The sequence below is a fragment of the Coturnix japonica genome, chromosome 4, assembly GCF_054131305.1.
Source record: "Coturnix japonica strain WE chromosome 4, WE-NBRP24, whole genome shotgun sequence".
Taxonomy (NCBI): Eukaryota; Metazoa; Chordata; class Aves; order Galliformes; family Phasianidae; genus Coturnix; species Coturnix japonica.
Genome location: NC_140666.1, coordinates 60,383,735 through 60,407,999, shown reverse-complemented (window position 1 = coordinate 60,407,999; position 24,265 = coordinate 60,383,735). Strand labels below are relative to the sequence as shown.

Below are 24,265 nucleotides of genomic sequence, written 5' to 3'. Positions count from 1 at the left end.
AAGGGAGGCCCTGGCTAGCTTGAGATCCTTCGCCTTTTGGGGATTTCACAGCAGACCACCCACTGGGAACATGAGGAGCTGGCATCATCGCCACGGTGGCACTTTTGCTGGAGACGAGTCTGTGAAATGCTGCACTCTTTTCCTAGGGGAGAAGAAATGCAAGTGTCTGACATGGTCTGTGTGATTTGACAGAGCAGGGAGGCATAAATCACCTCCGGCACTGCTTTCTTTAAGCTATTAGGTACTCTATTTACATGTGTTTGGACCAAATGTCCTGCTCTGCCCTGCTTCTTACATGTAATGTAATCAGCCCACACTTGTGCAAATAAGTCTAAAATTTCACGCAGAGACATGCAGTATGCTGTAAATGCCTTGTCTCAGATAATGAGCGAGTTGTATTAATTATTATAAACCTATCCCAGCCTATTAAAGTCTTTCCTTAATGATGCTGTAGTGAGGTGGCTGCATCCCTGTGAGTCAGCAGCTCTTGCACCTCTTGGATGGAGGAGCACTTTGGTGTGCTGGGTGCAGGCGGGCGATGTCAGGCAGACAGGCCTACATGCCACTTTGCCCAGAGAGCCTTTCATGAAGATTATGCTCTTAGCTGGATGAAAGGCCTGTAGCTAGTGCTAGTCTTACCTATGCCAATAAAGCAACATTAACTAAATAGAATGGGTGCATTATGCCTCATAAGTGCCCTTTACTGGGTGGAAATTATGAATGTGCTGTCCATACACTGAAATATTATTCCCCACCAAGTCAGCTAAGCATTTCACAAGAGCCAACATGCTTTTATCTTCACATCACTAGGAAGACAATAGCATACAGCAGACTACACACAAACCAATCCCACGCACCATACAAATCATGCTTAGAAATACCACTCCTGATGCACTACAGACCCTTTAAACTTCTGTCACTGACCTGACCTTGTCCTGATTCCTGAAATGGGCACCAGCTCCAGCACCTTGTGTTTAGCTGGCTCTGTGGCTGCACAGCCACTGTGGCACCATTTGGGGTGAGCCTTAGGGTTGCCCTGTTGTTAGACAGGTGGTAGCACCACTACCCTGCATGGCAACATGATAACCAAAAGACCACCTAGCCAGAACAGCACACCCAACACCACGTCCCCAAAAATTCAAGCATCAAACCAGCATGGTGTTCAGTGTCAGATACAGTCCTGAAGCCTTTCCTGAGTATCAGTAACTGCTTTGGGTGATTTTATGATTTTCACTCACTTGACAGCAGCACCAAGATGGATATCTCCCAATGGACAGGGCAAGGTTTTTCTTTGTTCCACTGGGAACAGCTCCCTGGGCTGGAATCCTCCAGGGGGAAGTGCCCACATGTCCCTCTAATGCAAATTGTGGCAGTGCTGACCACGCTGTTTTCCTCTTAGGTCCTCTTCTAGGCTATGCCATGCTCCTCATAATGGTCTTGGGTTTGTATATTCATGGTGGGCCTTCTGCCCACATCTCCATGCACTCTACTTTTTGTAGGTATGAACTTAATTTTGCTGTGAAATTACTCAGGTGCCATAAGAAGAAACAATGAATAAATGATGGGAACCATCGTCACCATTACAGAAACTGCATCAAGTTCAGTTGTCCCATTTTCCCTCCACAAGTTTGTTTCAACCAGGTATTTATTAAGAAAGAAAAAATCTGTCTTTAAAATAATAATAATAATAATAAATAAAATGCAACTGATTGGATGCCAAAGACCTCATCACTCCTATAACACACCCCACAAAGCTGCTCCGTACGGGGTATTGCCTTATTTATATGACCTCACTTTGGCTTCAGTGGCATTGCATTCATCAAGGGCTGCTGTTTATGACAGCTTCCACAGTGGAAATCCCCCAAGAGCCAGAACCAGTTCTGCTTTTCAAGCTGCTTCATCTTTTCTTCTTCCTCCTCATTTGGCCTCATTTATCCCACCAGAAAAGAAAAGCATCAGAAGTGCTCTGTGATTTGCAGTGCAGGTTTCTAGCACGGGGCTGTGGTGTGCTCTGCTCATAATATTCTTCCACATCCCACAGACAGGTCCAGCAGTGGAGCTTGTTCCTGATGCAGCTCAGCTCCTGCTGACTTTCAGTGCATTACCTGAACTTGGAAGCCAATGGGATGTAACACAGACATACACACCCCATTGGGTTGAGGAGCACCTTGCAGCCGCTTCCCTCTCCAGAACAAGGAGAGAGAAACACGCTGAGCACGGCAGACCGGTGATACTGATGTGTGAGCAGCGCTAGCTGAGGGCCTGCAACTGCATTATTTATGTCCTTGGCATTTCCAGCTCTGCCCAAGGGGATCTGAACCATCTCCAGCGACAGTGTTTGTCCGCCGCCGCCAGAACGAAGTCTGCTATTGTCACAGGGAGAGCTGTCAGAGCTGCGCTCCAGCTTCTGAAGTCTTTTTGTTATGAGGACAGAAAAATGCAGCGTTCCCTATGCCACAGACAATTAAAAGGAAACACCCATCAAGACGCTGAGAGCCTGCGACTGTCACTAAGCCGCCGTGAGGCTGCTCCTCGGGGTAATGAATGGCCCTTTTTGTCCAAAGAACACCAGCAGTGCCGGCAGGAGCCTTTTTTTTCTGCACTACATGGGGCCGGAGCATTGGGTGGCAGCTCAGGTATGTGGGCCAAGACCTTGGGAAGGGACCTGCTCTCCAAAACATCCCGTGCTCCCATGGCTTTGGCTCTTGGGGATGACAGTCACCCACAACTCACTCATGATGCCACTAGCCACCCTCCTTTGGCAACCCCTAAATCCTAATCTCCCAGATCAGCCCCCAGCTACACTCACATCAAGTAGGCAACAGTGTCCCATAACACCCAAATAAGCTGGGGACAGTGGTGGACCAAGCACTGGCATTCGCAAAACATGGGATGCTTTTCTATCTCTGGAAAGCTATTTCCTAACTGTAACATGACATGATACCACTTCCAAGCCTTCATTTGAGGCTACTCGTATTCATATATTTGTATGTCTTGTTTTCATTTACCAAACAAGTTTATTAAAAAATGTTCTCAGAGTAATAGACCTCATGGTAGGAATTCCTGTTTGGGGGGAAGAATACCAGAGTTGGAGGTTTTGCCAGCAGGATGTGAAAGCTGAAGGAAATAACAATGACTGGGGCTGGAGATTTGTCACAGCAAGTTAGAATGCAAAAATTTACAGTCTGGCCATGAGACAGACCAGGCTAAAGCTATGAATTTATAGGAAGCATTGCCAAAAGCTGGATATTATTATTTTAATCAAACTCTGTTTTACTTTGCACTGGAAAAAAAAAAAAAAATGCAAATTGCCGGAGATTTTGGCTCTGTGAATAGAGGATAAAGGGCAGAAGAGCCACCTCTGCCTCCACGGCCCTTCCCATCCCGGCTGAGGAGTGGGAAGCACGCATGACCTTCCCCAGAGAAATGATGGGAATCCGCCCCATCCTCGCGGGAGGAGCTGCTGCTGCCTGGGAACTGCTCTCCTCCTCCGGCGCTGCCGGAGCAGCCCCGAGTGCTTCAGAGGGCACCAAAAAGGCCGTCCCCGCTCACCCGATGTGCACGAGGTGCTCCGCAGCTCCACGCACAGCTCGGGGGGTTGAGAGCAGCAGCCCAGGTGTGGGGCTGCAAAGCACTGCGCAGTGCTCTGCAACGACTTGTGCTTGTGTTGTCCCGATGACCTTAATTGTTGTCTTGGGTTTTTGTTTAATCGAACGAAAGGCAAGGCAAGGCAAGAGTTCTCTCGGCTTTTATCTCAACGGTACGAGGTCGAGATCTGCTGGAAAATCACTTGCCAGACCTCTGGATCTCTGTTTGCACAGAAGTAGCCACTTATATTTATTGCTTTACATACGGCCACAATCCAGCAAATCACTCAAGCATGCGAATAACTTTAAGCATGGAAGTAGTCCCTATGAGCCCGAGCACCGCAGTCGCACTGAATACACACACGGAGTGGTGGGCCCGGCCCCATTCTCGCCTTTCCCATTCCCCTACACACCGCACAGGACGGGGCTCTGCACAGTGGGTTCTTCTCCCTCCTACTCCCCCCTCCCTTCTTCCCCGCACAAACCTCAGCTGCAGCGGTATCGATCCTTGTGTGCTCATCGATTCCCGCCCATGGGGCTGCACAGCACCGCAGTGCATTGGGATTTAAATATATATATATCTCTTTTTATTTTCTTTTTAATCCAGAGAAAAACACGTAACAACTGGGCACAGCATGGCCAGGCCGAGGAGTATAAGGGTCTCGCTGTACTGTGTGTCAGCTCCCGTAATCCACGTGCAGGCACCCAGAGGTGTGCGGGGTCGGGGTTAGGGCCGCGGGTAGCATCTGGGGGCAGGGTGGGAGGGAGCAGGGTGGCAGATAGGTACTCCACCGCACCGGCAAGGCACAAAGCAGAGAGCGCTGAGTGAATACGAGGATTTATAGGTAGCCTTTACGGGACGTTTTGCTAGAATCCGCGAAATGATTCGTTTTGCTCCCCGGCGTGTGAGGACGGTTAATGTTCAACTCTTCCCGGCTGCCAGCCGAGCCAGCTCCCCGCGCATCGCCCGTCGGCCCGGGAAAGGGCCAAACCCCGCCGGAGGGCAGAGGGGCGGTGCTGGGGGTCCGCCCCCGCCGCTGTTATCGGGCACTTTGTGGCGCACCCGCGGGAGTATCCCCGGGCCCGGACCGGTCGCGCACGGAGCTCCGCGCTCACTCAGCCCCAAGCGCCGCTCGGACGGGGGCTGAGGCCGAAGGGCTGCGGCTCTTCTCAGAGCCATCGCGGCCCCTGGAGTTGCGGCTTCTTCTTCTTATTAAATTTACCTTTTGTTATGTCTTCCTGTTATTATTTTCCTTTTATTATTTACCCTTTTATTACTATTTTTCCCTTGTATTATTTTTTCCTCCCCCTCATTATTATTATTATTTTCCCTTTTATTATTCGTTCCTCTCGGTGTTTTTCCTTCCTATTACTTCCCCTCGCATTATTTTCCCCCGGTTTCGTGCCGGCGCTGAGATGCGTCCTTCCTCCGCCGGCGGTTCGGGTCGGGCGAGCCGGGGCCGAGGGCCGGTGTTCACCTCCAGCTCCCTCCGCATCCCACATCGAAGCCCCTCTCGCACGGTGCCACCCACACGGACCCGGCTCCGAACCTCAGCCCCCCACCTTGCGGCGGCCGGGAGGTGTCTGGGACCGCAAGGGAGAAGGCGAGCAAAGGCCCCCCGGCAGCAGGGGCCGAGAACGGGGCTGTCGTACCCTTTGCTCCCTGCAGGCGTGGAGCTGCCCTGAGCCTCTGCCTCGGACAAGCGAGAGCTGAGCTCACGAAACGCGGCCTCCAACACCTTGGAAATAAAAAGAAAAACAATAAAATAAAGAAGTAAAGCTTTTGCCACTGTTCATTTAAGAGCGAGAGGTTCTTTTACTTTTCCCCTAGCTTTTTCCTCTCCCGAGGAGCAGACATGAGTATCTGCGGCAATTAATCCCGCAGCGGGTTGCATTTACAAACCCAAGATGCAGCGATCCATTAACCCGGCGCCGCGCGGAGCTCCGGAGGTGCAAACCCATTGCAGCTCGGGGTTAAGGACCGTTCGGTCCTCTGGGCGCACACTGCCCACGCCGACACCGCTACAGCGCGGGTACCTGCAGGGGGAAACCCACATCCCGACTGCACCGAGCCCCAGGGTGACCCCCGCCATCTCCTCACCAGCGCATCTTGCGCTCATGCTGCGCTGAGTGCGCGCTGGGGGGAGCGGGCTGCTCCCCAGCTCGGCTTACAGCGCTGCGGAGTGTCTTTCCGAAAACTCGGCAGGGTTCGAATGTCAGCTGTTTTCCCAAGGAAGTTCCTTCCCTCCCAAAATGCCGATGAGACTCGCAGGGGAGTGAAAAGGTTCTTTAATTTCGGAGGTGTAGAAACGGACAGGTATGGGAGATCTACGCGTCCGGGAAAATAAGGGGCCGGATGAGTGCGTGCGAGCGAAAATAACGCGGAGAGACAAGAGAGGGACGATGGCATTGCGCGGAGCCACGCGCTGACCCAGACGAGCAGCCCCGCCGCTCATCTCGTTGCGGCCCGGCCCGGAGCGGGCCCTGCGCACGCCGCCGGCGTTCAAAGTACATGGAGGAGGCGGCCGAAAACAAAAGAGCGAGGCGGCAGCGCGTTGCCCCAGCGGCGGAGGGGGTGCGAGTCTCGGCGGGGGCTGCGCTGGGGTTGCGCGGGGTTTGCGCGGGCCGCCGGAGCTGTGGATTGGGATGTGGATTGGGAGCAGACGGCGCTGCCCGTTCGCACGCCCGGCGCGGGGGCCGCACAACAGGAGCCGGGAGCGGCCGTGCCGAGGGGTGGGGGGGGGGGGGATGGGGGTGGGCGCCCCGTGGTTCACCCCCCCGCAGCCGCCGCCCGCCAGAGGTCTGTTGCAAATTCCCCTTTTCGTTGTGGTTCTTTTTCGCCCCCCTCTCCTCGGCACGGCCTCCATTGTTCCAGGTTCGCGCTGCCACCGCTGATAAGAATGAAAGCCCCCGGAAAAAAAAAAAAAAGAAAAGAAAAAAGAAAAGAAAAGAAAAAAAGAAAGAAAGAAAGAAAAGCACAGCCCAAGATTTTGATTTACGACCTAATCAAAACATTATATCTTTGGTCAAGTGGCGCAGAAAAATGATGACCCTCCAGGCTTCAGCTAGAGGGAGAGAGAAATTCAGATCACACTCGGAGTGATTTATGTCCGCTCCGAGCGGTCACGTTGATTTTTCATCGTTTGAGCCATTACACAGTAGAGTGGAAAACTCTGATCCAATATTTCTGTGCTCCGGAAACGGTCCATATATTACCCTCAACGTATATATACATATATTAGGTACGTATATTCTTTCTCCGCACACACGTCCTCTAAATACACATGCAGACATTCTACAGGGAAGGAGAGCGGTATAAATAACCGCGCGCCGAGAAGCACCGAGAGTCGAAAGCGGCGCCCGCCGCCACTGCGCTGTCCCCGAGAGGGGACTCCTTGGGTCGCCCCCGGCCCCACCGAGCGGAGCGAGGGGGGAGGAGTGGGATCGGGGCCCCGTGTCGCGCCGCTGACACTCACCCGGCCGAAGCGTTGACACGGAGCAGGAAAACCGACGGCAGCGGCACTGGGCCGGGAGGGCAGCACAGCCGGGCACGGGGGGGGCCGCCGCCTCCCCCCGACCCGAGAGAGCGTCGGGGGAGGGGAATAGGGTAAAGAAATAGAAAGAAATAAACAATAATAGAAGGAAAAACGAAAAGAGAGGAGGCTGCCGGCAGCAGAGAGCCGAGATCCCGGTGTCGGGCGGGGGGAGCTTACCCCGTTGGCCCGATCTCTCCCCAGGCCCCGGTCCCCCTCTCCCTTTCCACACTCCAGCCACTCATTCCCCCCGGCCCGCCGGGAGGTGCCCCTTCCCCTCCCCCGTACGCCCCGACAGTTCCACTCCGGGGGGCGCCCGCCCGGGGGTCTCGGCCCGGCTGCCGCGAGCCCTCCCCGCTGCCGAGCCCGCTCCGTTCTCTATGGGGACCCTCCTCTCCCGCCGCCGCCCCTCCCGGCCGCCCGGGTGGGAACCGCCGGGAGAGTCGAGCGGCAATTCATCTTGATTTGCCTCATTGTCCGGAGCTCGCGAGCTATAATCCCGTATAATTTCAGGAACAAGCAGGTTTAGAATTAATGGGTCACTCGTATTTAAAACAAAACACGCGAGAGCACGACCTTTCCCTCGGAGCACGCGGCGCGGCGCGGCGCGGCAGGAAGCGGGGGCTCACCTCTCACCCCGCGCCGCGCTGCGCCCGCTCTTTGTTTCTGTATCGTCCGCGCGGGGCTTCGGAAATAGCGACGCAGCGCTGCGCGAAGGAGCTCCCGCTCCGAGAAGAAGGTGAGCGCGGGGGGCGGCTGCCGCACGGGAGAGGGTTGTTGTGCGGACGGGCTTTGCTTCTTCTCTCTTTTTGTTTTCCTTTTTTCTCCCCCTCCCTCTTCTTTAAGGCGATAAAGGCTCTCTCCGCGGCTCCGCGGCAGTCAATTCCCGAGCGCACCGCTACCACCGCTCTCCAGGGGTGCGCGGGGGGACAGACAGAGGGATCCTCTCCGCTCCGCTCCGTGCCGCGCACCTCCAGCGGGAAAACGAGTTTTTTCTCTATATTTTTTTCCGTACGAAAAAGTGCGGCGATGATTCGTACCGCGCTCAAAAGCGCAGCTCCAAAAGGGGAGCGCAGCGAAAGACATGCGCGGCCGCGGAGCGGCTGCAGCTGCGCGCCCCGCTCAGAAATAAAGCGCCGGACAGAAGAAGTGAATGCTGCATCTTTTACTCCCATGAAATAAAACACATTATTTTTCATGTCGGCTGAAAAGTAAAACGAGGATATTGTACGAAATGTTATACACAGGGCATGTTTTACATTGCAATATCAGAAACATCTTTGCATCCACCAGAGGTACTATTCTAAAACCGATATTCACACAATGTTTGGGTTTTCTTTTTTAATAATTATATGTTAGAAACATACAGTGTCGCATTTAGTATATACATTCCCTTGCTCGCAAGCGAAAAACTCCTAATCGCTTCTGTGTAACATGCTTTATTTTAAAGCCTACCCTTTTAAAAACACTGTTGTGATATTACTAACAACTGCTTTTATAAAATTAATTTGACATTTCGATATATATACATCCTTTCCGTCATTTTTTATGTTAACAACGCTAAACTTAAAAAATAACAAGCTTATAGGAACATTAAAATGTCATATCATATCCAGTCAACCATTTGTCCGTATATATATATATATATATATATGTCCTTGTAACTGCTGAAATACTCTTAGCGAAGATCTCCCGATCCATAGGAGGTCCTTTGAAAACAAAGGAACTATCTCATTTCAGTGGTTTCCTTTACTCCCATCACTCCTCTTTCCCCTCTCTCTCTGTTTTCCCCCCTCTCCTCCTCCACGGTGCCCACCGCTCTCCAGCACAGCTCAGTCCGTGGCAGCGGGGTTGGGTTGGGCTCACACTGGCCTGTCCACGGCGTATTGGCAGGCGCTCAGGTTGGACGCGGGGTTCTGCACACTGGCGTAACCAAAGCTGGAGTGCTGCTTGGCTTTGAGTCTCAGGCTGGCCAAGCTCGAGTTACACGTGTCCCTATAAACATATGGAGGCGTCGGAGGGGCGTACGGACAGGCTGGTGTGGGCACCGCCGAGTTGAGGGAGGGGTTGCTCAGGTTGTTCAAGTTGTTCAGGCTGTTGAGGCCGGAGCCGGGCACGCCGGTGACCGCCGAGGGCACCATGCTGGAGGACATGCTCATGGAGGAGATGGAGTTGGGAGGGGAGAACATGCTCTGGGAGGACAGCGGGTTAACATTCATGGAGTTGAAGAAGGGGAAGCTCTTGGTGGAGAGGGAGGCAGAGGTGAGGCCCTTGGCCGCCCAGTTGTTGTACGAGTACCCGGGGTACATGTCATCGTAGGGCTGCATCAGGCCATTGAACTGCGGCCCGAAGCCGTTCTTGCACAGCTCGGCCTGCTGGTTCCTCTCTCTCTTTCTCCATTTGGCTCTGCGGTTCTTGAACCAAACCTTTAGAAATGGGGGAGGGGGAGAGGTGGAGAAGCGTGTTAGTGGGGGTTGCCCCGAGTGTGCCATCCCCAGATAGGTACACAGAGCTTCTCCTGTGCATGGCTACACTCTCATTCCCACCACAGGGAAGAATGCTGCCTTTTTTGAAATTATTATTATTATTTTTCCCCCCTTCTTTATTTTTCTTTCCTTCTCCCCCTTCCCCCTCCCCCCTTCCTTTTTCTCCCCGATTCTCTCTCTCTTTCTTTTATTCGCCCCCTCCCCCCCCCCCCCTTCTTGGCTCAATCCAAAGATCCGCCATCCAGGGGAAATACAAGAGTGCAAAAACCGAGGGCAGAGAGCCTGGAAAGCGGCGGAACTTTAAGGCAATGTTTCCTATTACGGGGAAGGAGAGGGAAGCCAGCAACTCATAAATCGTTGCTTCACTTGGTTAAAGCTCCGAGTTCCCCCTGAGAGAGAGCTTCCAGAGCCGGGAACCACTTCTAAACAAACTCGTTCGACCGCTCTTTGGTAAAAAGAGAAAAAAAAAGAAAAAAGAAAAAAAAAAAAAAAAAAAGGGGGGGGGGGGGAAGAAGAAAATCGCTTCTTAACAACGTGCTAAATGAGGTCTGAGGGAGCCTCCCCGCAGACAAAGGGCAGCGCGCCCTCTCCAATCCACAAGCGAGTGTCTGAGCGCCGGGCGGCGGCGATGCCGAGGGGTCGGTGTGGATTGGAGCCCCGGGGGGTGCAGAGCCGGCGGCGGCAGAGCGGGGTCGGGAGCGGGGAGCAGAGCCGGGCACAGCGACACACGGCTCCCAGCACCGCGCCGCCTGCTCGCCTTCTGCCTTCTCTAAGAGGAAGGAAGGTTTAGGTGTTTTTTTAGTTTGTCTTCCCGAAAATCCGAGAGGTTCGGTTCAGTTTATTATATCTATTTTAATTATTACTATTATTATTATTATTATTATTATTTCCCCAGCGTTCGCACGCACGCAGGATGCGGCCTCGGGATGTCCGCAGCGCGCCGATGGCTCCCATAAATCTCAGAGAGGGGAAAGGGCGGAGAGGCGCTCGGCGAATTGCGAAGCGAAAGAAAATGCGCGGAAGGGCACGTCGGGAGAGAGGCAACGGCCCGAGTGTGTCGTACATCTTTTTCTCGTTAGAGGCCGCGCAGGTCGCAGCCTGTTCCCGGCCAATGGTTTCCGTAGGTTCCCGTCGGAAGGAACGGCACCGTGAGGGCGGAACGCTTCTCGGGTGCCGCGCTCCGCGGTGAGCAGAGCCGGGGCCGCCCGCCAGGGCAGAAGAACCGAGCGCCTCTCTCCGCGCCGACCCGAAATCGAAAGCGGCTGCCGACCTCTCTCCCCGCTCCTCCCCCGGACTCACCCGAACCCGGGCCTCGGTGAGGTTGGTCCAGACGGCGATCTCTTCGCGGGTGGACATGTCGGGGTAGCGGTTCCGCTGGAAAGTGGCCTCGAGTTCCTGCAGCTGCTGGCTGGTGAAGTGCGTCCGCTGCCGCCGCTGCCGCTTCTTCTTGGAGGGGTCCTCGGGCCCCGCATCCTCGCTCTTGCCTTGCTGGCTCTTCTCTTTCTCTGCGAGGGGGGAAGAGAAAACAGCGGGGCGGAAAACAGGGGCACCTCAGCCTCCCAAGCCTCGCCCCGCTCCCCGCGGACTGCCCCCGCGCCGCTAATCATTAACCCGCGCCCGGCCCCCGCCGGCTCCGCGCTCCTCCGAGGGTTTTCCGCCGCCCGCCGAGGGAGTTTGCGTTCTCCCGTCCGTATGCGCTCCCGACGCCGACGGTACTCCGCTCTCTCGAGCGTTAAGCGTTACCGGCCGGGGAACGGCCCAAGTGCGGCCCGTCCCCACCAGCGCTGACTACCCGTCTCTATCCGCAGCGCTCGCCCGTTGCTGTCCGTTACCGCTCACGCCCGGTCCATGTCACTCCTCTGTTTCTACCCGTGTCATTCGCCCTCCTGCCTCCATATGATTTGCGTTTCGTATTTGTGTTATCCGCCACTCTGCATCCATATTATTTATGTATCCTATATCCTTTTATCCGTACCGTTCGCCCGTCTGCCCGTATTCTTTGCCTGTACACATCCACGTTACTCGCCTATCTGCATCCACACTGCTCGTCACACGATCACCTATTTGTATCCACATTATCTCCTTTCTGTACCCACATTACCTGCCCACTGTATCTATGTCATTTGTCTTCTGAATCCGTTTAATTCACCCAACTGTACCCACATTATTTGACATGTATTTGTACGTCTGTATCCATTTTACCTGCCCTCTGTACCCGTACCATTCTGCCATCCGTATCCACTTCAAAAGCCATATATTCGCCCGTCTGTATCCACATTACTCCCCCTTCCCTATCAATATAATCTACCCTCCGCTTCCCAACACTCACCCTTCTGTACTCACATCACCCTCAGCGTTATTAGCCCATCCACTCCCCCATCGCTCGCCCTCTACACCAGATCCGCTCTCCCGCTCCTCTCACAGCCGTCACCACCCGCCCCGAACCAGGACCGAGGCGCTGCGGGCCGGGGGCTCCACGCCGCTCGTCGCCTCTTACCTGCGGCCTCGGGGCTGGAGGTGTCGGAGATAGTGTGCACCTCCAGTCGGTGTTTGGCGGCCTCCAGGGAGGAGCGAGCCTGCCCCGGCGCCAGCGCCGTAGCCATGGCCAGCGAGGGCTGCTGGTGATGGCAAGAGGACGAGGAGGAGGAGGAGGAAGGTGAGGAGGAGCACAGCTTATTATTCCCGGCTCCCAGGCGCTCCAGGCTTAACGGGTCCTTCATGCAACTCATCGGCGAGAGGACGCCGAAGCCGACGGGTGCGCCCGGGGGGGCTGACGGGAGAAGGGGCGCGTGTGCCCGGGGAGGCGGCCCGGACCGTCGCGGCGCCCCCTCCCTGGACGGCCTCCCGGGGCTCGGTTAGCGGCTTGGCGGGCGGGCGCTCCCCGGAGCCCCCGCCGCCGGGGGGGGCGCGGTGGCGGCAGGCGAGCGAGCGGCTCCGGTCCCGCAAAAACCGTCACGGCCACCCCGCAGCTCCCCGTCCGGCGGCCCCCGGCCCGCCGCGGGGCTCGGCGGCGCTCCGCGGGGCGCTCCGCTCCGCCGCCCGCGCATGGACCCGCGCCGCTCCGCGGCCAGCCCCGCACCGCATCAGCTCAGCAGCTTCCCTCTTGGCCTGACATCTTAAACCGGCGGCGGCCTTCCCCGCGCCGGCACGTCACCCGCGCCCGCCCCGCTCCGCCCCCGCGCCGCCTCCCGCCGCCCGCCGCTCCCGCCCCCGCCGCGCCCCGCCCCGCCCGCCCGGGCCTCCCCCGGGCCTCCCGCACGGCGGCACCGGGCGGCCGGAGCGGAGCGGGGCGGCCCCGGGAGGAGAGGCCGGGCTCCGGCCCCGGGTGGGCAATAAGAGCGAGGGCAGTGCGGCGGGCGGGACGGGCTCGGGGCGTCTGACAGCGGAGTCGACGGCCGCCAACGGCCGCAACGAGCGCGGAGGCAACGGAGCGGCGACGGCCGCGAGCAGCTCTGTGCGGTGCGGGTCGGGAAGCCCACACTTGGCAGCCACCGACGCGGGGAGGGCTGCGCGAATCCCGGCCCCAAGCACGCGTAACCTCCGCACCCTCCGCTCGGACCCGCTGGAGGAACCTCCCGCTACGGCCTCGCGCCCCCCCCGCAGCACCGCCCGCTCCGTCCCCCCGCCCCGCTGCTCAGGTGCTGCTGGCCCGTGGGACGGCCTCACCCCACTCGCCCCCCCGCAACTCTCCTCTTCCCCCCGCCGGGGACCCTCCGCCCGCTGATATTTGCACCGTCCCTCGCAATGGCGCTTATTGTCGAGCGGCACATATTCCTTTCGCGGGCCGGTAGTAAAGAAGGTTAAATTAATTTACATTCTGCTCATTATCTGCCGTTTAAATGACGCGTTTTTATCCCCGAGATTTGGCAGCGAATCTCTTTCCTCAGACCCCACAGCGTTTCGGCGGAGACAACGCTCTTACATTTGTAGTGGATTTTAATCTGATAAGACTCTAATTTGCTTAAGTCTCTTAAATAGGGGGTTTAAAATGATTCTAGCCGTTTTCTTATTGAATTTCCTCTAATTCCCCCAAGATCATAAAGTATATGTGTAAAGTAAATATTTCCTCCCTCCGCACCGGCAGCCGATGACCTATAACTGAGTCAATACGAAGCCGGCTCCACTCCGCACAATTTGTTTACCGACCCTCTCCTCGCTCCCTCCCCACCCCTCGCCTCTCACAGTCGGACCCCCCCCGGTGCGGTCCCGGCCCCGCGTCCCTCGCTCCCACCCCGGGGGGGGCCGATCCTTATAAGCGAGGTGGTACAGGCTCTTCCCCCCACCTCCAGCCCCGCACCCGGCCGGGAGGGGAGCGGGCAAGAGGCGTTAGTTGTCATGGCGACCATAAATCACCTAAATCCAAAAATACCCACCTAGAAGCTGAGATGAAGCTTTTATTTCCCAAGCGAAATAATATTTTAGAAGCTGTCAGCCAACCGAAAAACAAGCTCATTGTAGGCACCCAAGCCATATATTAGCGTTAAAGGTTCCAATTAAAACGTCAAAAAGTCTTTTTCTTTAAACTTTTCCTATCCCTTTGGCAGCTCCCATCCCCTCTCGGGCCCGCACTGCTCGCCCCAAAGCCCAGCCCGGGGCGCCGGACACAGCCCCTAAATATAGGGACCGGGGTGGGTGGGGGACTCTCCCTTCCCCTTTTGCAATTCCTTGATTTTATTCGGTTTATTTTTATCTTATTCCGAGTGTTATTTTGCCCCCTCCCCGCCCCTGCCCACCCGCTCACCTCCCGCAGGTCTTTATTTTCCCACTTTTCCTTTATCTACCTATAGGATCGTTGTGTAACCCTCTCCCCGACGGACACCTCGGGGCTGCTCAGACCCGCTCGCTTTGCCGGCTGCTCCCCTCCCTTGTTGTCTCCCGCCTATCTCGGATTACCGCATATTCTCCTCGATGAAGAGCCATTAATTACCCATTCAGTCAATATTAGGAAGACTACAGAGCTTTTTACATAGGATTAAGAAGACATCAGATTGTTCCATTAGTATATTCCTCCTCACGAATAAGCTTTCCTTATACATTTCGTTTTCCCTGGAGTGAGGCTAACAACTGCTGCATATATTATTCTCACACACCGGAGGGGAAAGAAAATAAAACACAATTGATGCGGCAGCCCAAGAGCGGTAGCAAACTTTCGGTGCGGGGTCTGTCCCAGTCCGGCAGAGGGGGGAGGCGGAGCTACGGCACACACCGGGCACCTTCCGCAGGGCTGGGCGTAAGGCGGGATCACTGCTCTATTTTTCCCTTTATTTATTATTATTATTTATTATTATTATTATTATTGAGCGATATGAAGTTAATGAGTGTTCAGCCTAAAGAACGTTTTCTACTTCTGTTCTTTTTTATTCACCCTCCATCCCCCCCCCCCCCCCCCCCTTCCTCTTTCGAGGGGTTGAAACAATCGATTCGCGCTGGTGCCGCTGATACGGGGCGGACTGTAATCCCAGTGCTTTATATTGGGTGGCGGCTGCTGCTTCAGCGACACCCAAGTTAGCGATTCCAACAGCACAATTCGGGCTGCTAACGAATTCTATACGTTATATTCGTTCAATTAAAAACACGCAGGTAGAATTTAAGCATCCCTCCGCCCTTCATCAAAATTAGTCGAATAAGTCCCCCAGAAACCAGCCCGCCTGCTGGATGCTTTTCCAACCACATGCGCCCAGAAGCGATTATTCCTCCTCTCCTGGTAAACACGGCGCCCGCTTTTGCCACTTTCGGCTGCAGCGCTATTTTCGCACTTGGCTATTTCCATTTCCCTCAGCGCAACGGACCCGCTCCCAAACCAGAGCCCCGGCGCCCGCATCGCTTGAGATATCTCCTCCCGAATTTCGTGCACTGCACTGACCCGACGCTCGCATTCGCGCTGCTGTTAGAGGCAGCGGTTCCTCGCCGTGCGCCCACCTATAGTTCTCAATGCTCCCAGTCACTGCGTCGCGCTGCCCGTTCCCAAACAAGCGTTCCTGCAGAAGCGGTCCCGTACGACCCCTCGCACTATTTCGCTGCCCTACGTCTGACGCACAGGACGAGAAATTTTTCTCGACGTAAACCACGTAAATCTGAAGTTCTGGTGCTCAGGCACAGCCCGCAATCGACCGACACCGAGGATTCAAAGAGCAACGAAACGAAGGGGGGCAAGAAAAAACCTCAATAAAACCTCTGCTCAAACCTCTACGGAATTAGAAGGCGAATCGCAACGATTCGGGCTCTGCCCCGCACGTCGGGGCGCTCCGAGAGCTGCCGCCCGCGCACACCTGCCCTGTAACAACAAAGCGGTAGCGCAGCCCAGCGCTGCTCCAGGGTTCTTATTCAATTAATGGCATTCAAGGTGTTTAGGTAGAGATTCCCCTCTCAACCCGACAGGGAGGACGCAGAGCAGATGACAGGGGAACGAGGCAGAGCATTGTGCATGCACGACAATAACCCGCGTTCCTAATTGATGGTTAAGAAAATACCCATTCGTTTCTCGGCGGGAGAAGTAAAAACGAGCACGTCAGGGAGCGCACGGTGGCATTACTTTTATAAGTATTTTGCCGAATAAATCTGGCAGGGAAGGGCTCGTAAATTTCTCGCATCGGAAAGGTCCCCACTTCCCCATTAGCTGATTAAGACCACCTGTTGGTAGGGAGGGAGGAAGGCCCTCCTTATTTCCCAACCATACATAAAGCGATGTCACCCTTCCTTTCCACGTTATTTAACACTTATTACCGGCCGAAAGAAAAAGCGCCAGCACCCGGCAAAACCGATTTGGGCGCAATTCAACATGGCGTATGTTTCCGGGATTAAAACTTAATGGTTCTTAAAGCCTGCGAGGCCGGGATCGCTCCGCATTTCGCTCGCTGCCGCCCCCGATCCTCACCGTAGTGCCCGGTGGGGTGCGATGTCCGGTGGCCTCCCGGTGCTCCGAGCCCGAGGCTGCTCCAGGAGCAGCACTGAGCCGCGGGGGTTAACGCGGCGTTCCTACAGGGGAGTGTTTAACTACGACACCGGCAAGGCGTGCATTATTAATTCCGTCTAGTTTCTCGTATTATTAATTCAGCTTAATATATTTTATTTAAACAAAATGGCGTTTATCTTGGATTAAACAGTCTCTCGGAATACAGAGCTCTTGTTTTCTACTTTGTAATATGTTTGCCTGGGTGTTTTTCTTTATCACCCCTCGGGCTCCTTGCAGGAGGCTGTGTGAAAGCCTTCAGCTCTCGCGGGGGTGGATGCTTGTGAGGGGCTAAAAACAATTAAGAATAAAAAAATCTCCAAACCAGCAGAGAGAGACCTCGTTCGCAGCGTAGAGGTGCGATGCGAGCGCTGCTGGAGGCGGGCGGCCGCGGGGGAGTGCGCACCTGAAGGCGCTGCGCGGACGGCGGATGGACGGCAGGGGGAGCCACAATGCCGCGCAGGCGGGCGGCCGGGCGCGGAGCGGCGAGGCCCGCGGAGGAGCAGCGGGCGGCGGGTCCCTACGTCCCCCCGGCGCCTCCCGGTTCCCCCCAGCGGAGGCCGCGGGGCGGTGGGTTCTCTTACCTAGCTGCACGCAGGCTGAGACAAGTTTACGGCAGTTGGACTCCATTACACGTTATCTGCAAAAGGACGAAGAGTGTTGGGTTGTTAAATCGGCGAATCCAGGACTACAGATACATATATAATAAGTATAATAATCATAGCATTTATCATAGCGATTACAATAACAACAGGAGCCAAGGAGCCCCGTCGCAGTGATGCTGACGTGACCTACCCCCTTCCCCCCCCTTTCCCCGGAGTGGGGTCGCACCCGGGGAAAATAGAGCGCAGCCCCAGATGCGGCTCCCAGCCAGGCCCCCTCCTGCCACCACCTTTTGGGGACGCGGAGGAAGGTCCCCAGCCCCCCCAGCCCGAGTGGCTGGGCAGTAAAATCTTGGGATTAGTGCCTGATTGAGATGTCTGTTCGGGAGATATTACAAAATTCATTATCACAGCTCTCTACTAACTCGATATGAAGTAACACAGATGGGATTTTATTAGTCCAGGCTTTCCGTGTTTACTTATGATAATTTCGGGGGCAATTTGCATGTCACCGCCGTTTCGGTGCTCTTCGCCGCTGCCCCTTTTGTAACGCCCGAGCCGTTCCGGGTCTCGGCAATGCCGCAGATGGGAACGGAACCGGCGGGCAGCGCTCAGTCCTCCCCGGCTGCTACGAGAAGGGGAACGGGAAAACCCAAAGCAAAGTATCGAGAGGCACGGTGTGAGCCTGGCCATCCCGGGCCGCCGTGACACAGCGCTTCTGCCCGAGGCCGAGGCGGCTCGGAACGGACGCTGGGCCTAGAGCCGGGCACGGCCTATTCGGGACGCGGCCCGCAGCACTCGTTGTCCGCTGGCGGCCCGAAAGCGGGACGGCACTGCCGGGATGAGTCCTGCACAGCCAGAGGCCGCCTGACCGCCTCGGGTCCTCGACTGACCCACGGACGGGACAGCGGCCGCACCGAGGGGAAGTTTGTTTTCCGTATTCACCCGTCTCGATGGAGAAAAGTGCTTTTGCAGGGCGGATTTCTGCTCTTCGCCCGTATTGCTTCTTCCCTTTCTCACCCTCTATATTTTCTTTCTTTCTCTCTCTCTTTTTTTAAATCGTATTTTTCGATAAACCACATCGCAGAGCAGGTCCAAGAGAAGCGAGAAGCATTTCCCCATTGTCTGTAGCGCGGTGCCTCAATTGCAGGCGGCTCTGCCCTTCGCCTGTAGTGCCGTTGCCGTATCTCTCTGCGCGCTCCTCATTCGCAATTAAACATTTCTGCAGGCTCCCACTCGAGGCCCAGAGAGCTGCCTTCCATTCCATCCCCATCCTTTCCTTCCCCTTACTCTCCCTGCCCTTCCCGGGCCGGCTCCACTAGGGAACAACCTGCTAGCAGCATTACCACTATGAAACCTGAAGGACGCGAACAACGAAGCAGTGTCACACATTGTATTTATGTATTTTTATCTCTCCTTCCCCCTACCCCACCCTCCCTCCCTCCACTTTTAATTTAATTTAATTTATTTATTTATTTTTGGTACCTATTGCTATTCTTTAAGGGACAGGAAAAGAAATAAACCGAGTCCCCCGGCACGCATCTCAACAACTCCCGAAGCTCGGAGGGCTGTGAGAGCGGCTTTACGCCCGGGATTTCGGCCCACGGCCGCCGCCTCCACAACGAAAGCGGCTCGGAGCGGGGCCGTCCACCGGCCGGGGATGGCCGGGACCGCCGCCCCGGGGATACCCCGACCGCACGGCTCGGGTTCCTCGAGCTCCTCGGCCTCAGCCTCCCCGCGCCAAGGCGCGACCGGCTCCGCTGTGCCCGCCCCAACGGGAGAATCCGGGACGCAGCGGCAGCAGCCGCTCCCGACGAACTCCGGCGCCCGACGGGCCGAGAGAAGCCGTTTAGAAATTAGGATCGAGAGGGCCGACCGCGCCTAATTGTCTCTCGCAGGAGCGGGGCCCGGTCCGCAGGTAACCGCCGGCCTGCTCCTGCAAAGAAGGAGCGCTCGGCCACCCCGTAGTCGGCTGATGGCTACCCCCCGAGCCCGGGCAGCCTCCGGGGACGGGCAGCTCCAGCCTCAGCCCCGTCCCTCCCCGCCGTACCCCGCTCTCTCCGTGCACCACTCACCGGGGCCGGCCGTCGTTCGCCCCGCCGCTCTGCTGCTGCCGCTGCTGCTGCCGGGGGCGGCGGCGCCGCGGAGGGCTCCTGCGCTGGCTGCGGGAGCCGCCACCGCCTCCCTCCGGCCCCGGCCCCCGCCCCCGGGCCTGACGTCACGGAGCCTCCTCCGAGCGCCCCGGGGCCGGGCCGGGCGGCGGCTCCGCGGCGCTGCGCCTCTCTGCGCGGGGCCGGGCGCGGGCGCAAGGGGCAGGCGGCGGAGCGGCGGCGGCGGCAGGAGGGCTGGGCGGCCGCAGAAGAGCCGAGGTGAGAGAGAGAGGGCGGCAGAGGCACCTCCGCGCCCGCGTAGAGCTCGCCCCGCCTGCCCGGGAGGCGAGAGTTGGTGTGGGAGAAGTTTCCCAGGCCGGGCCGGCCCTGCTCAGGTGCAGAGAGACGCAGCGCCGGGCTTGTGGCGAGAGGTCTCTGCTTCCACCCGCCTCCCCGTGTCCTTTCTTTCTTTCTTTATTCCTTCTTTCTTTTTTTTCTTTTTTTTTCTTTCTTTTTGTTTCCCCTTCTTTTCCTCCTTTGTTTTCTTTCTTTTTCTTTCTTTTTCACCTTTTTCTCTTTCTTTTTTTTTTTCCTTTTTCCTTTTTCTCTTTTCTCTTTTTTTCCCCATCTTTTTGCCTTTCTTTTTCTCATCTTTTCTTTCTATTTTTCTTTCCCTCTTTTTGCTTTCTTTTCCTTCCCCCCCCCCCCTTTCCTCCCCTTTCCTTCTTCCCTCTTTCTTTCATCCCTCTCCCCCCTTAATTTTATTTTCCTTTTCATTTTTCCTTTCTTTTCCATTGTTTTCTCCAAATTCCGCGTTGCTATTGTTCCCATCCGACCACAAGAGCAGAACCGAGGCAGCCAAAACTCCCCTCTGCCCCGTGCTGCTCGTTCGGGCCGGGATCAACTCCTGGCCCCGTTTGCCCCGAACGTCCCCCGACTCGGCGGCGGAGGGGAGAGGTTTTCGATTTGAAGCCGTTTTCGGGCGTTTGAGAAACAACCGAAGTGGGATGTATTTCCTGAGAGCAAACCAAACCGAACGCTTTTATTATTCTTTTTATCTCAGCGTTTCCACAGTTTTATTTCTGGAGGGACCACGTGAAAAACAATCAATCAATCAATCAAACAAACAAACAAAAAAAAAAAAAAAAAAAAAAAAAGAAGAAGAAAAGAACAAAAATAGAAATGACACTTTTTTATTTTATTATTATTATTTTTAACACATTTTCTCAATTCGAGGGCAGCACCCGGTGACTGTTTTGCAAAGATTTAAGCCGCGGTGCTTTGGAGCTCTCTGCTTCCCGGCCCCGCGCAGCGCAGCGCAGAGGGGTGGTGGCTGCGGTTGCCGTGTGCCCCTCGCAGGAAAGTGGGGTTCTATGGAGAAACACACGGACGGAGCGAGCCCTCGGATATCCGCTCTGCCCTCGGGACCGCTGAGCCGGGTGAAACCCACTTTTCCCGGCGCATCCGAGGAAGGAGAGGGAGCGCTCCCGGCTCCCAGCCGGCGTTTCCCAGGGTATAAAGGGGAGTTGCGCGGGTGCGCAGCCCCACGGGGTGCAGCCCGGCCCCGCTCTCACCCGCATTACCCCTCTGCAGCCCAAGTGAGCAGCTGGTGGGAAATGCAAATGGCTCCTGGAAGAACAGAGGAGAGCGGGTGATTTTCATTCCCTCCTCGAGTGTGTGGAAGGAGCTGGACATACGTTTCACGCTCCTAATCCTTCTTTTACATTTTTAGTCATACTCCTATTAAACAACTAATTAATGCCCGGAGTCACCGGGGAATACATTAGACATGCTGCTGTGGAAGAGGGGTTCCAGGGTGGCTGGAAACCGCGGAGCAGCCTGAATGCCCGGATTCCAATTTCTCTCTCCCCTTCTGTCAAAGCGAGAAACGGAAAGACACAAACCGGGGCGGCAAAGGCCGCTCAAAGAGCCCCCACCGCTGTTACAGTCCGAGGGCGGCGGACGGGAAGGGTTTGGCCGAGGGTTCTCCTCCGAAGAAATGAAATTTAAGACCCCCCCCTCACCCCCCAGGCGGCACCGTGCGGGCACGGAGCGTCCCTCGGTGTCTTCCATCGGCCTCCGCGGAGGGGCCGGAGGAGAGCGGAGTTGTGCTGCGCAGCGCCGAGCGCTGATTTCCTTCGCTGTTGGACTGTGCTCGCAGCGCTCCGTCCCTCTGCCCTTAGTCCCCCCTCACCCCCCCGCCTCTCCGCTCTCCTTATCTGGCAGCGGACGCGTATGGAGGTACCTAGGGCCGCTCTGTTAACACGCTCAGACGCTATCGATCTGTTGGGCTGCTCGAATATTTTCTTCCCGTTCAGAGCTGGTTTCCCAAATTGCTCATTCGGACGGCTGATCCCGGCGCTACAACGCAATGATTGTTCCAAAATTAAGCGTTTCGAACGGACGCAGCGATTTGCATATAAATTACAGGCACCCTGTCTCGCGTTTTCCGGCCGTTTTATCATCGGTTCGAAATAAGTGCTTATCCACTCGAGCTAAAAGAATGCCTAATGAATTGCCCAATTAAGGCGCCCCGCGGAGCCCGCTCGTTAGGTACATCGGGGCACGCCGGGGTGAGGACGGCAGTGCGAATGGGGCGCAGCGGTCTCCGTTAGCACAAAGTAACCTCAAGTCCCGTATTTGTTTTTCTTTCCTTTGATCCCTTTGACCTCTCCTATTAATTCTTTATTATTATTAATATTATTATTATTATTATTTTCTTTTTTTCCTGAAGGAGAGGGAAGAGGAGGCACTGCCCTGGCCCTCCAACTCTGTGATGTCGCGGAGCAGAGGGCGGCAGCAGCCCGTGTCGCGATAGTGTTGAGAGCCGAGAGCTTACCTTCGTCATGAGCACTGGCATAAAGGCGGCTCCGCTGCGAGAGGCAGCGCCCAGCGCGAGAAGTTCAGAAAAAGAGAGCGGCGGTGCGCAAATCTGTAGCCTCGGGGGTTAGCCGGCAGCCCCTTTCATTTCAAGCTCTTATTGATTTGCTGTTGTCATCTTTGGCGACGCAGAAGGACACTTGAAAGAATTTCTGATGGGGCTCTGATCTGAGAAACGAGATGACCTGACCGGGCTCTCACCAAATTCTTAATTACCACATCAACTGCCTTAAAAATAAAAAGGGAGAGAGTAGGAGGGAGAGGGGGAAAAAAAAAAAAAAAAGAAAAAAGAAGGGAGTGGTGGTGTGGGGGGGAATCTCTGACAGTAGCTGAGTTTGCTTATCGAGAACTTTTTTAACCATTCCGAAACTCTCCTTCCCACCTCCGTGGCCTCAGCCTTATCCTCGCCCCCACACCACTACCCGAGCCGGGGGTCCCGGGGCCGAGGCAGAGCGTAGCCCCCCCGTCCCCAGGCCGGCTCCGCAGCCCCGTCCCCCGGCAGCACCATGGCAGGGCGAGGAGCTGCCCTAGGGCTGGGGAAGCAGTGAGGACGGGGCAGATGCAGCGGGTTGGCGTGGAGAAGTGGAGAGAGGTCAGCACGAGGGGGGAGGGGGGTGAATGTGTGTATGTATATGTGTGTGTGTGTTGCACTCCACCAGGCATGCAAGTCTGCAACTTGTCTGCAGCCAGATGACGGAATATCATCAAAAGTGGATGCGTACATCTTTCCAAAAGGAAAATTCATATGAGATGAACACCAGAAACCTGTTATCAAAGACACCAAGAAGTGCGTTGTGCATGGTGTTGCTCGTATGCAGGCATATGAGGTTGAGAGATGACAGCGGGGCTTTTCAGTAGGGCTGAAGGGAAAGGAGATGCCTTTGTCCCACATGGTGCACACACACAGGCACATTCCTTCTTCTTCCTGCTCTGGCTGCTGTTTCTCCAGGACAAAGCAAGCAGTCGCTTACAGGCATCTTCCCCTCCCTCTTTTTTCTTTCTCCTTCCCCCCTCCCCCCCCCCCCCCCCCCCCGATTTGTATGTGTTAGCTCCTTATTTCGGAGTCAGAAAGCTGAGGGATGGGGTTAGTACCTATATTGGCCTCTCCGATTCTGTCCACCCCATAGCAGTATCCCGACCCAGGCTGTGAATGCTCAGAGGGCTCCTGCTCAGTGTGTGGTTGCTCTTATGGGTTTTGCAGGATTGCTGCCTTTTCTCAGCACATGCCGGTCCGACCAGCTCATGTCTCACCTCCGAGCAGGGCTGATGATGTCCCTGTCGTCAGTGTGTGCCACCCATCACTCATGAGCCAGCTGCTGAGCTGCAGCAACCAGGATTGTCTGGTTAGACCTAAGCCTTACACTCCCTGTTGAGCCTCATCTCCTCACGGTCTGGTTTGTGCAGTGGCAACACTTATCAATAAGGATTAGACAGCCTAGCACTGGTTTTCAAGCCTCATTGTATGGCTTCAGTCGTTTGTGACAGGACTTTTCAGCCCATAGCTTGCTCATATCCCATGTCCAGCTCAGTGTACTTAACATGTCTTTCTTCTCCCTATGTGTCTGACTCTGCAGTACTGTCACTGGACTTCTTTCTCAATAGTGTCATGTTGTAGTTCAGCAATTGAATGAAACCACCCCTTGTTTTCTTACAGGAGCTGGATTCAAATTTGGGGGATTTGAGAGCTTAACAGAGAAACCCTAGAAGGGGTGCCACTTGGTGGTGTTTTTTTTACATAGCTTTCTACATTGCTTTGTGCATCTTGTCCAGAGCTTATGGAAATCCAAGATCTCTATGTAGTTGCTTAATTCATTTTCATCCATGCTTGGTGAAATTAGACCTTCTGCTAAGCGCTGCAGGTGTAGGCTGAAGGGGATGTCACATTTTTCAGAAAACAGGTATAGCCCAACAGTACTGCTACTGTTGGGGTGTCCCAGCTCACCGCCTTCCTATTGCTCTCATCCGGAAACCGCACAGGTGTCACACCTTTCTGACGGTTGTGGTGTGCCAGATCTCATTGCTCATGCTGTGAGTGTTTGCTCTATTTGTGCTCACTCACTCTCCTTGCTGTGCTTGTCACATAGCTGCTTCTGCTGGACTTTGTGTTTTTCTTTGGTGCTACGCCATCCCTCAAGCTG

General features: G+C 55.5%; 2 protein-coding genes and 1 long non-coding RNA gene across 6 annotated transcripts; 2 read left to right on the top strand and 1 right to left on the bottom strand.

Moving 5' to 3' along the window:
* The first annotated feature begins 6,931 nt into the window (after nucleotides 1-6,931).
* LOC146761095 (uncharacterized) lies at nucleotides 6,932-8,740 on the top strand. Its single transcript, XM_085547059.1, has 2 exons — nucleotides 6,932-7,859; nucleotides 7,967-8,740. The coding sequence occupies exons 1-2, from the start codon at nucleotides 7,655-7,657 to the stop codon at nucleotides 8,326-8,328; spliced, it is 567 nt and encodes a 188-aa protein (XP_085403185.1). The 5' UTR covers nucleotides 6,932-7,654; the 3' UTR covers nucleotides 8,329-8,740.
* On the bottom strand, nucleotides 8,271-22,330 carry PITX2 (paired like homeodomain 2). Of its 4 annotated transcripts, none has more exons than XM_085547057.1 (4): nucleotides 22,087-22,330; nucleotides 17,140-17,195; nucleotides 10,906-11,111; nucleotides 8,271-9,546 (listed from the first exon to the last, which is right to left on the bottom strand). In XM_085547057.1, the coding sequence occupies exons 2-4, from the start codon at nucleotides 17,183-17,185 to the stop codon at nucleotides 8,983-8,985; spliced, it is 816 nt and encodes a 271-aa protein (XP_085403183.1). In that variant the 5' UTR covers nucleotides 17,186-17,195; nucleotides 22,087-22,330; the 3' UTR covers nucleotides 8,271-8,982. The 4 variants fall into 4 exon arrangements, with proteins under 4 accessions (XP_085403183.1, XP_085403182.1, XP_085403184.1 ...); XM_085547056.1 differs by lacking the exon at nucleotides 22,087-22,330 and adding an exon at nucleotides 19,233-19,317; XM_085547058.1 differs by lacking the exon at nucleotides 22,087-22,330 and adding an exon at nucleotides 17,448-17,584.
* LOC146761094 (uncharacterized) lies at nucleotides 19,388-22,369 on the top strand. The gene is made up of 2 exons (XR_014945939.1): nucleotides 19,388-19,526; nucleotides 21,982-22,369. It is a non-coding gene; the product is annotated as an uncharacterized LOC146761094 (long non-coding RNA).
* Nucleotides 22,370-24,265: the final 1,896 nt, after the last annotated feature.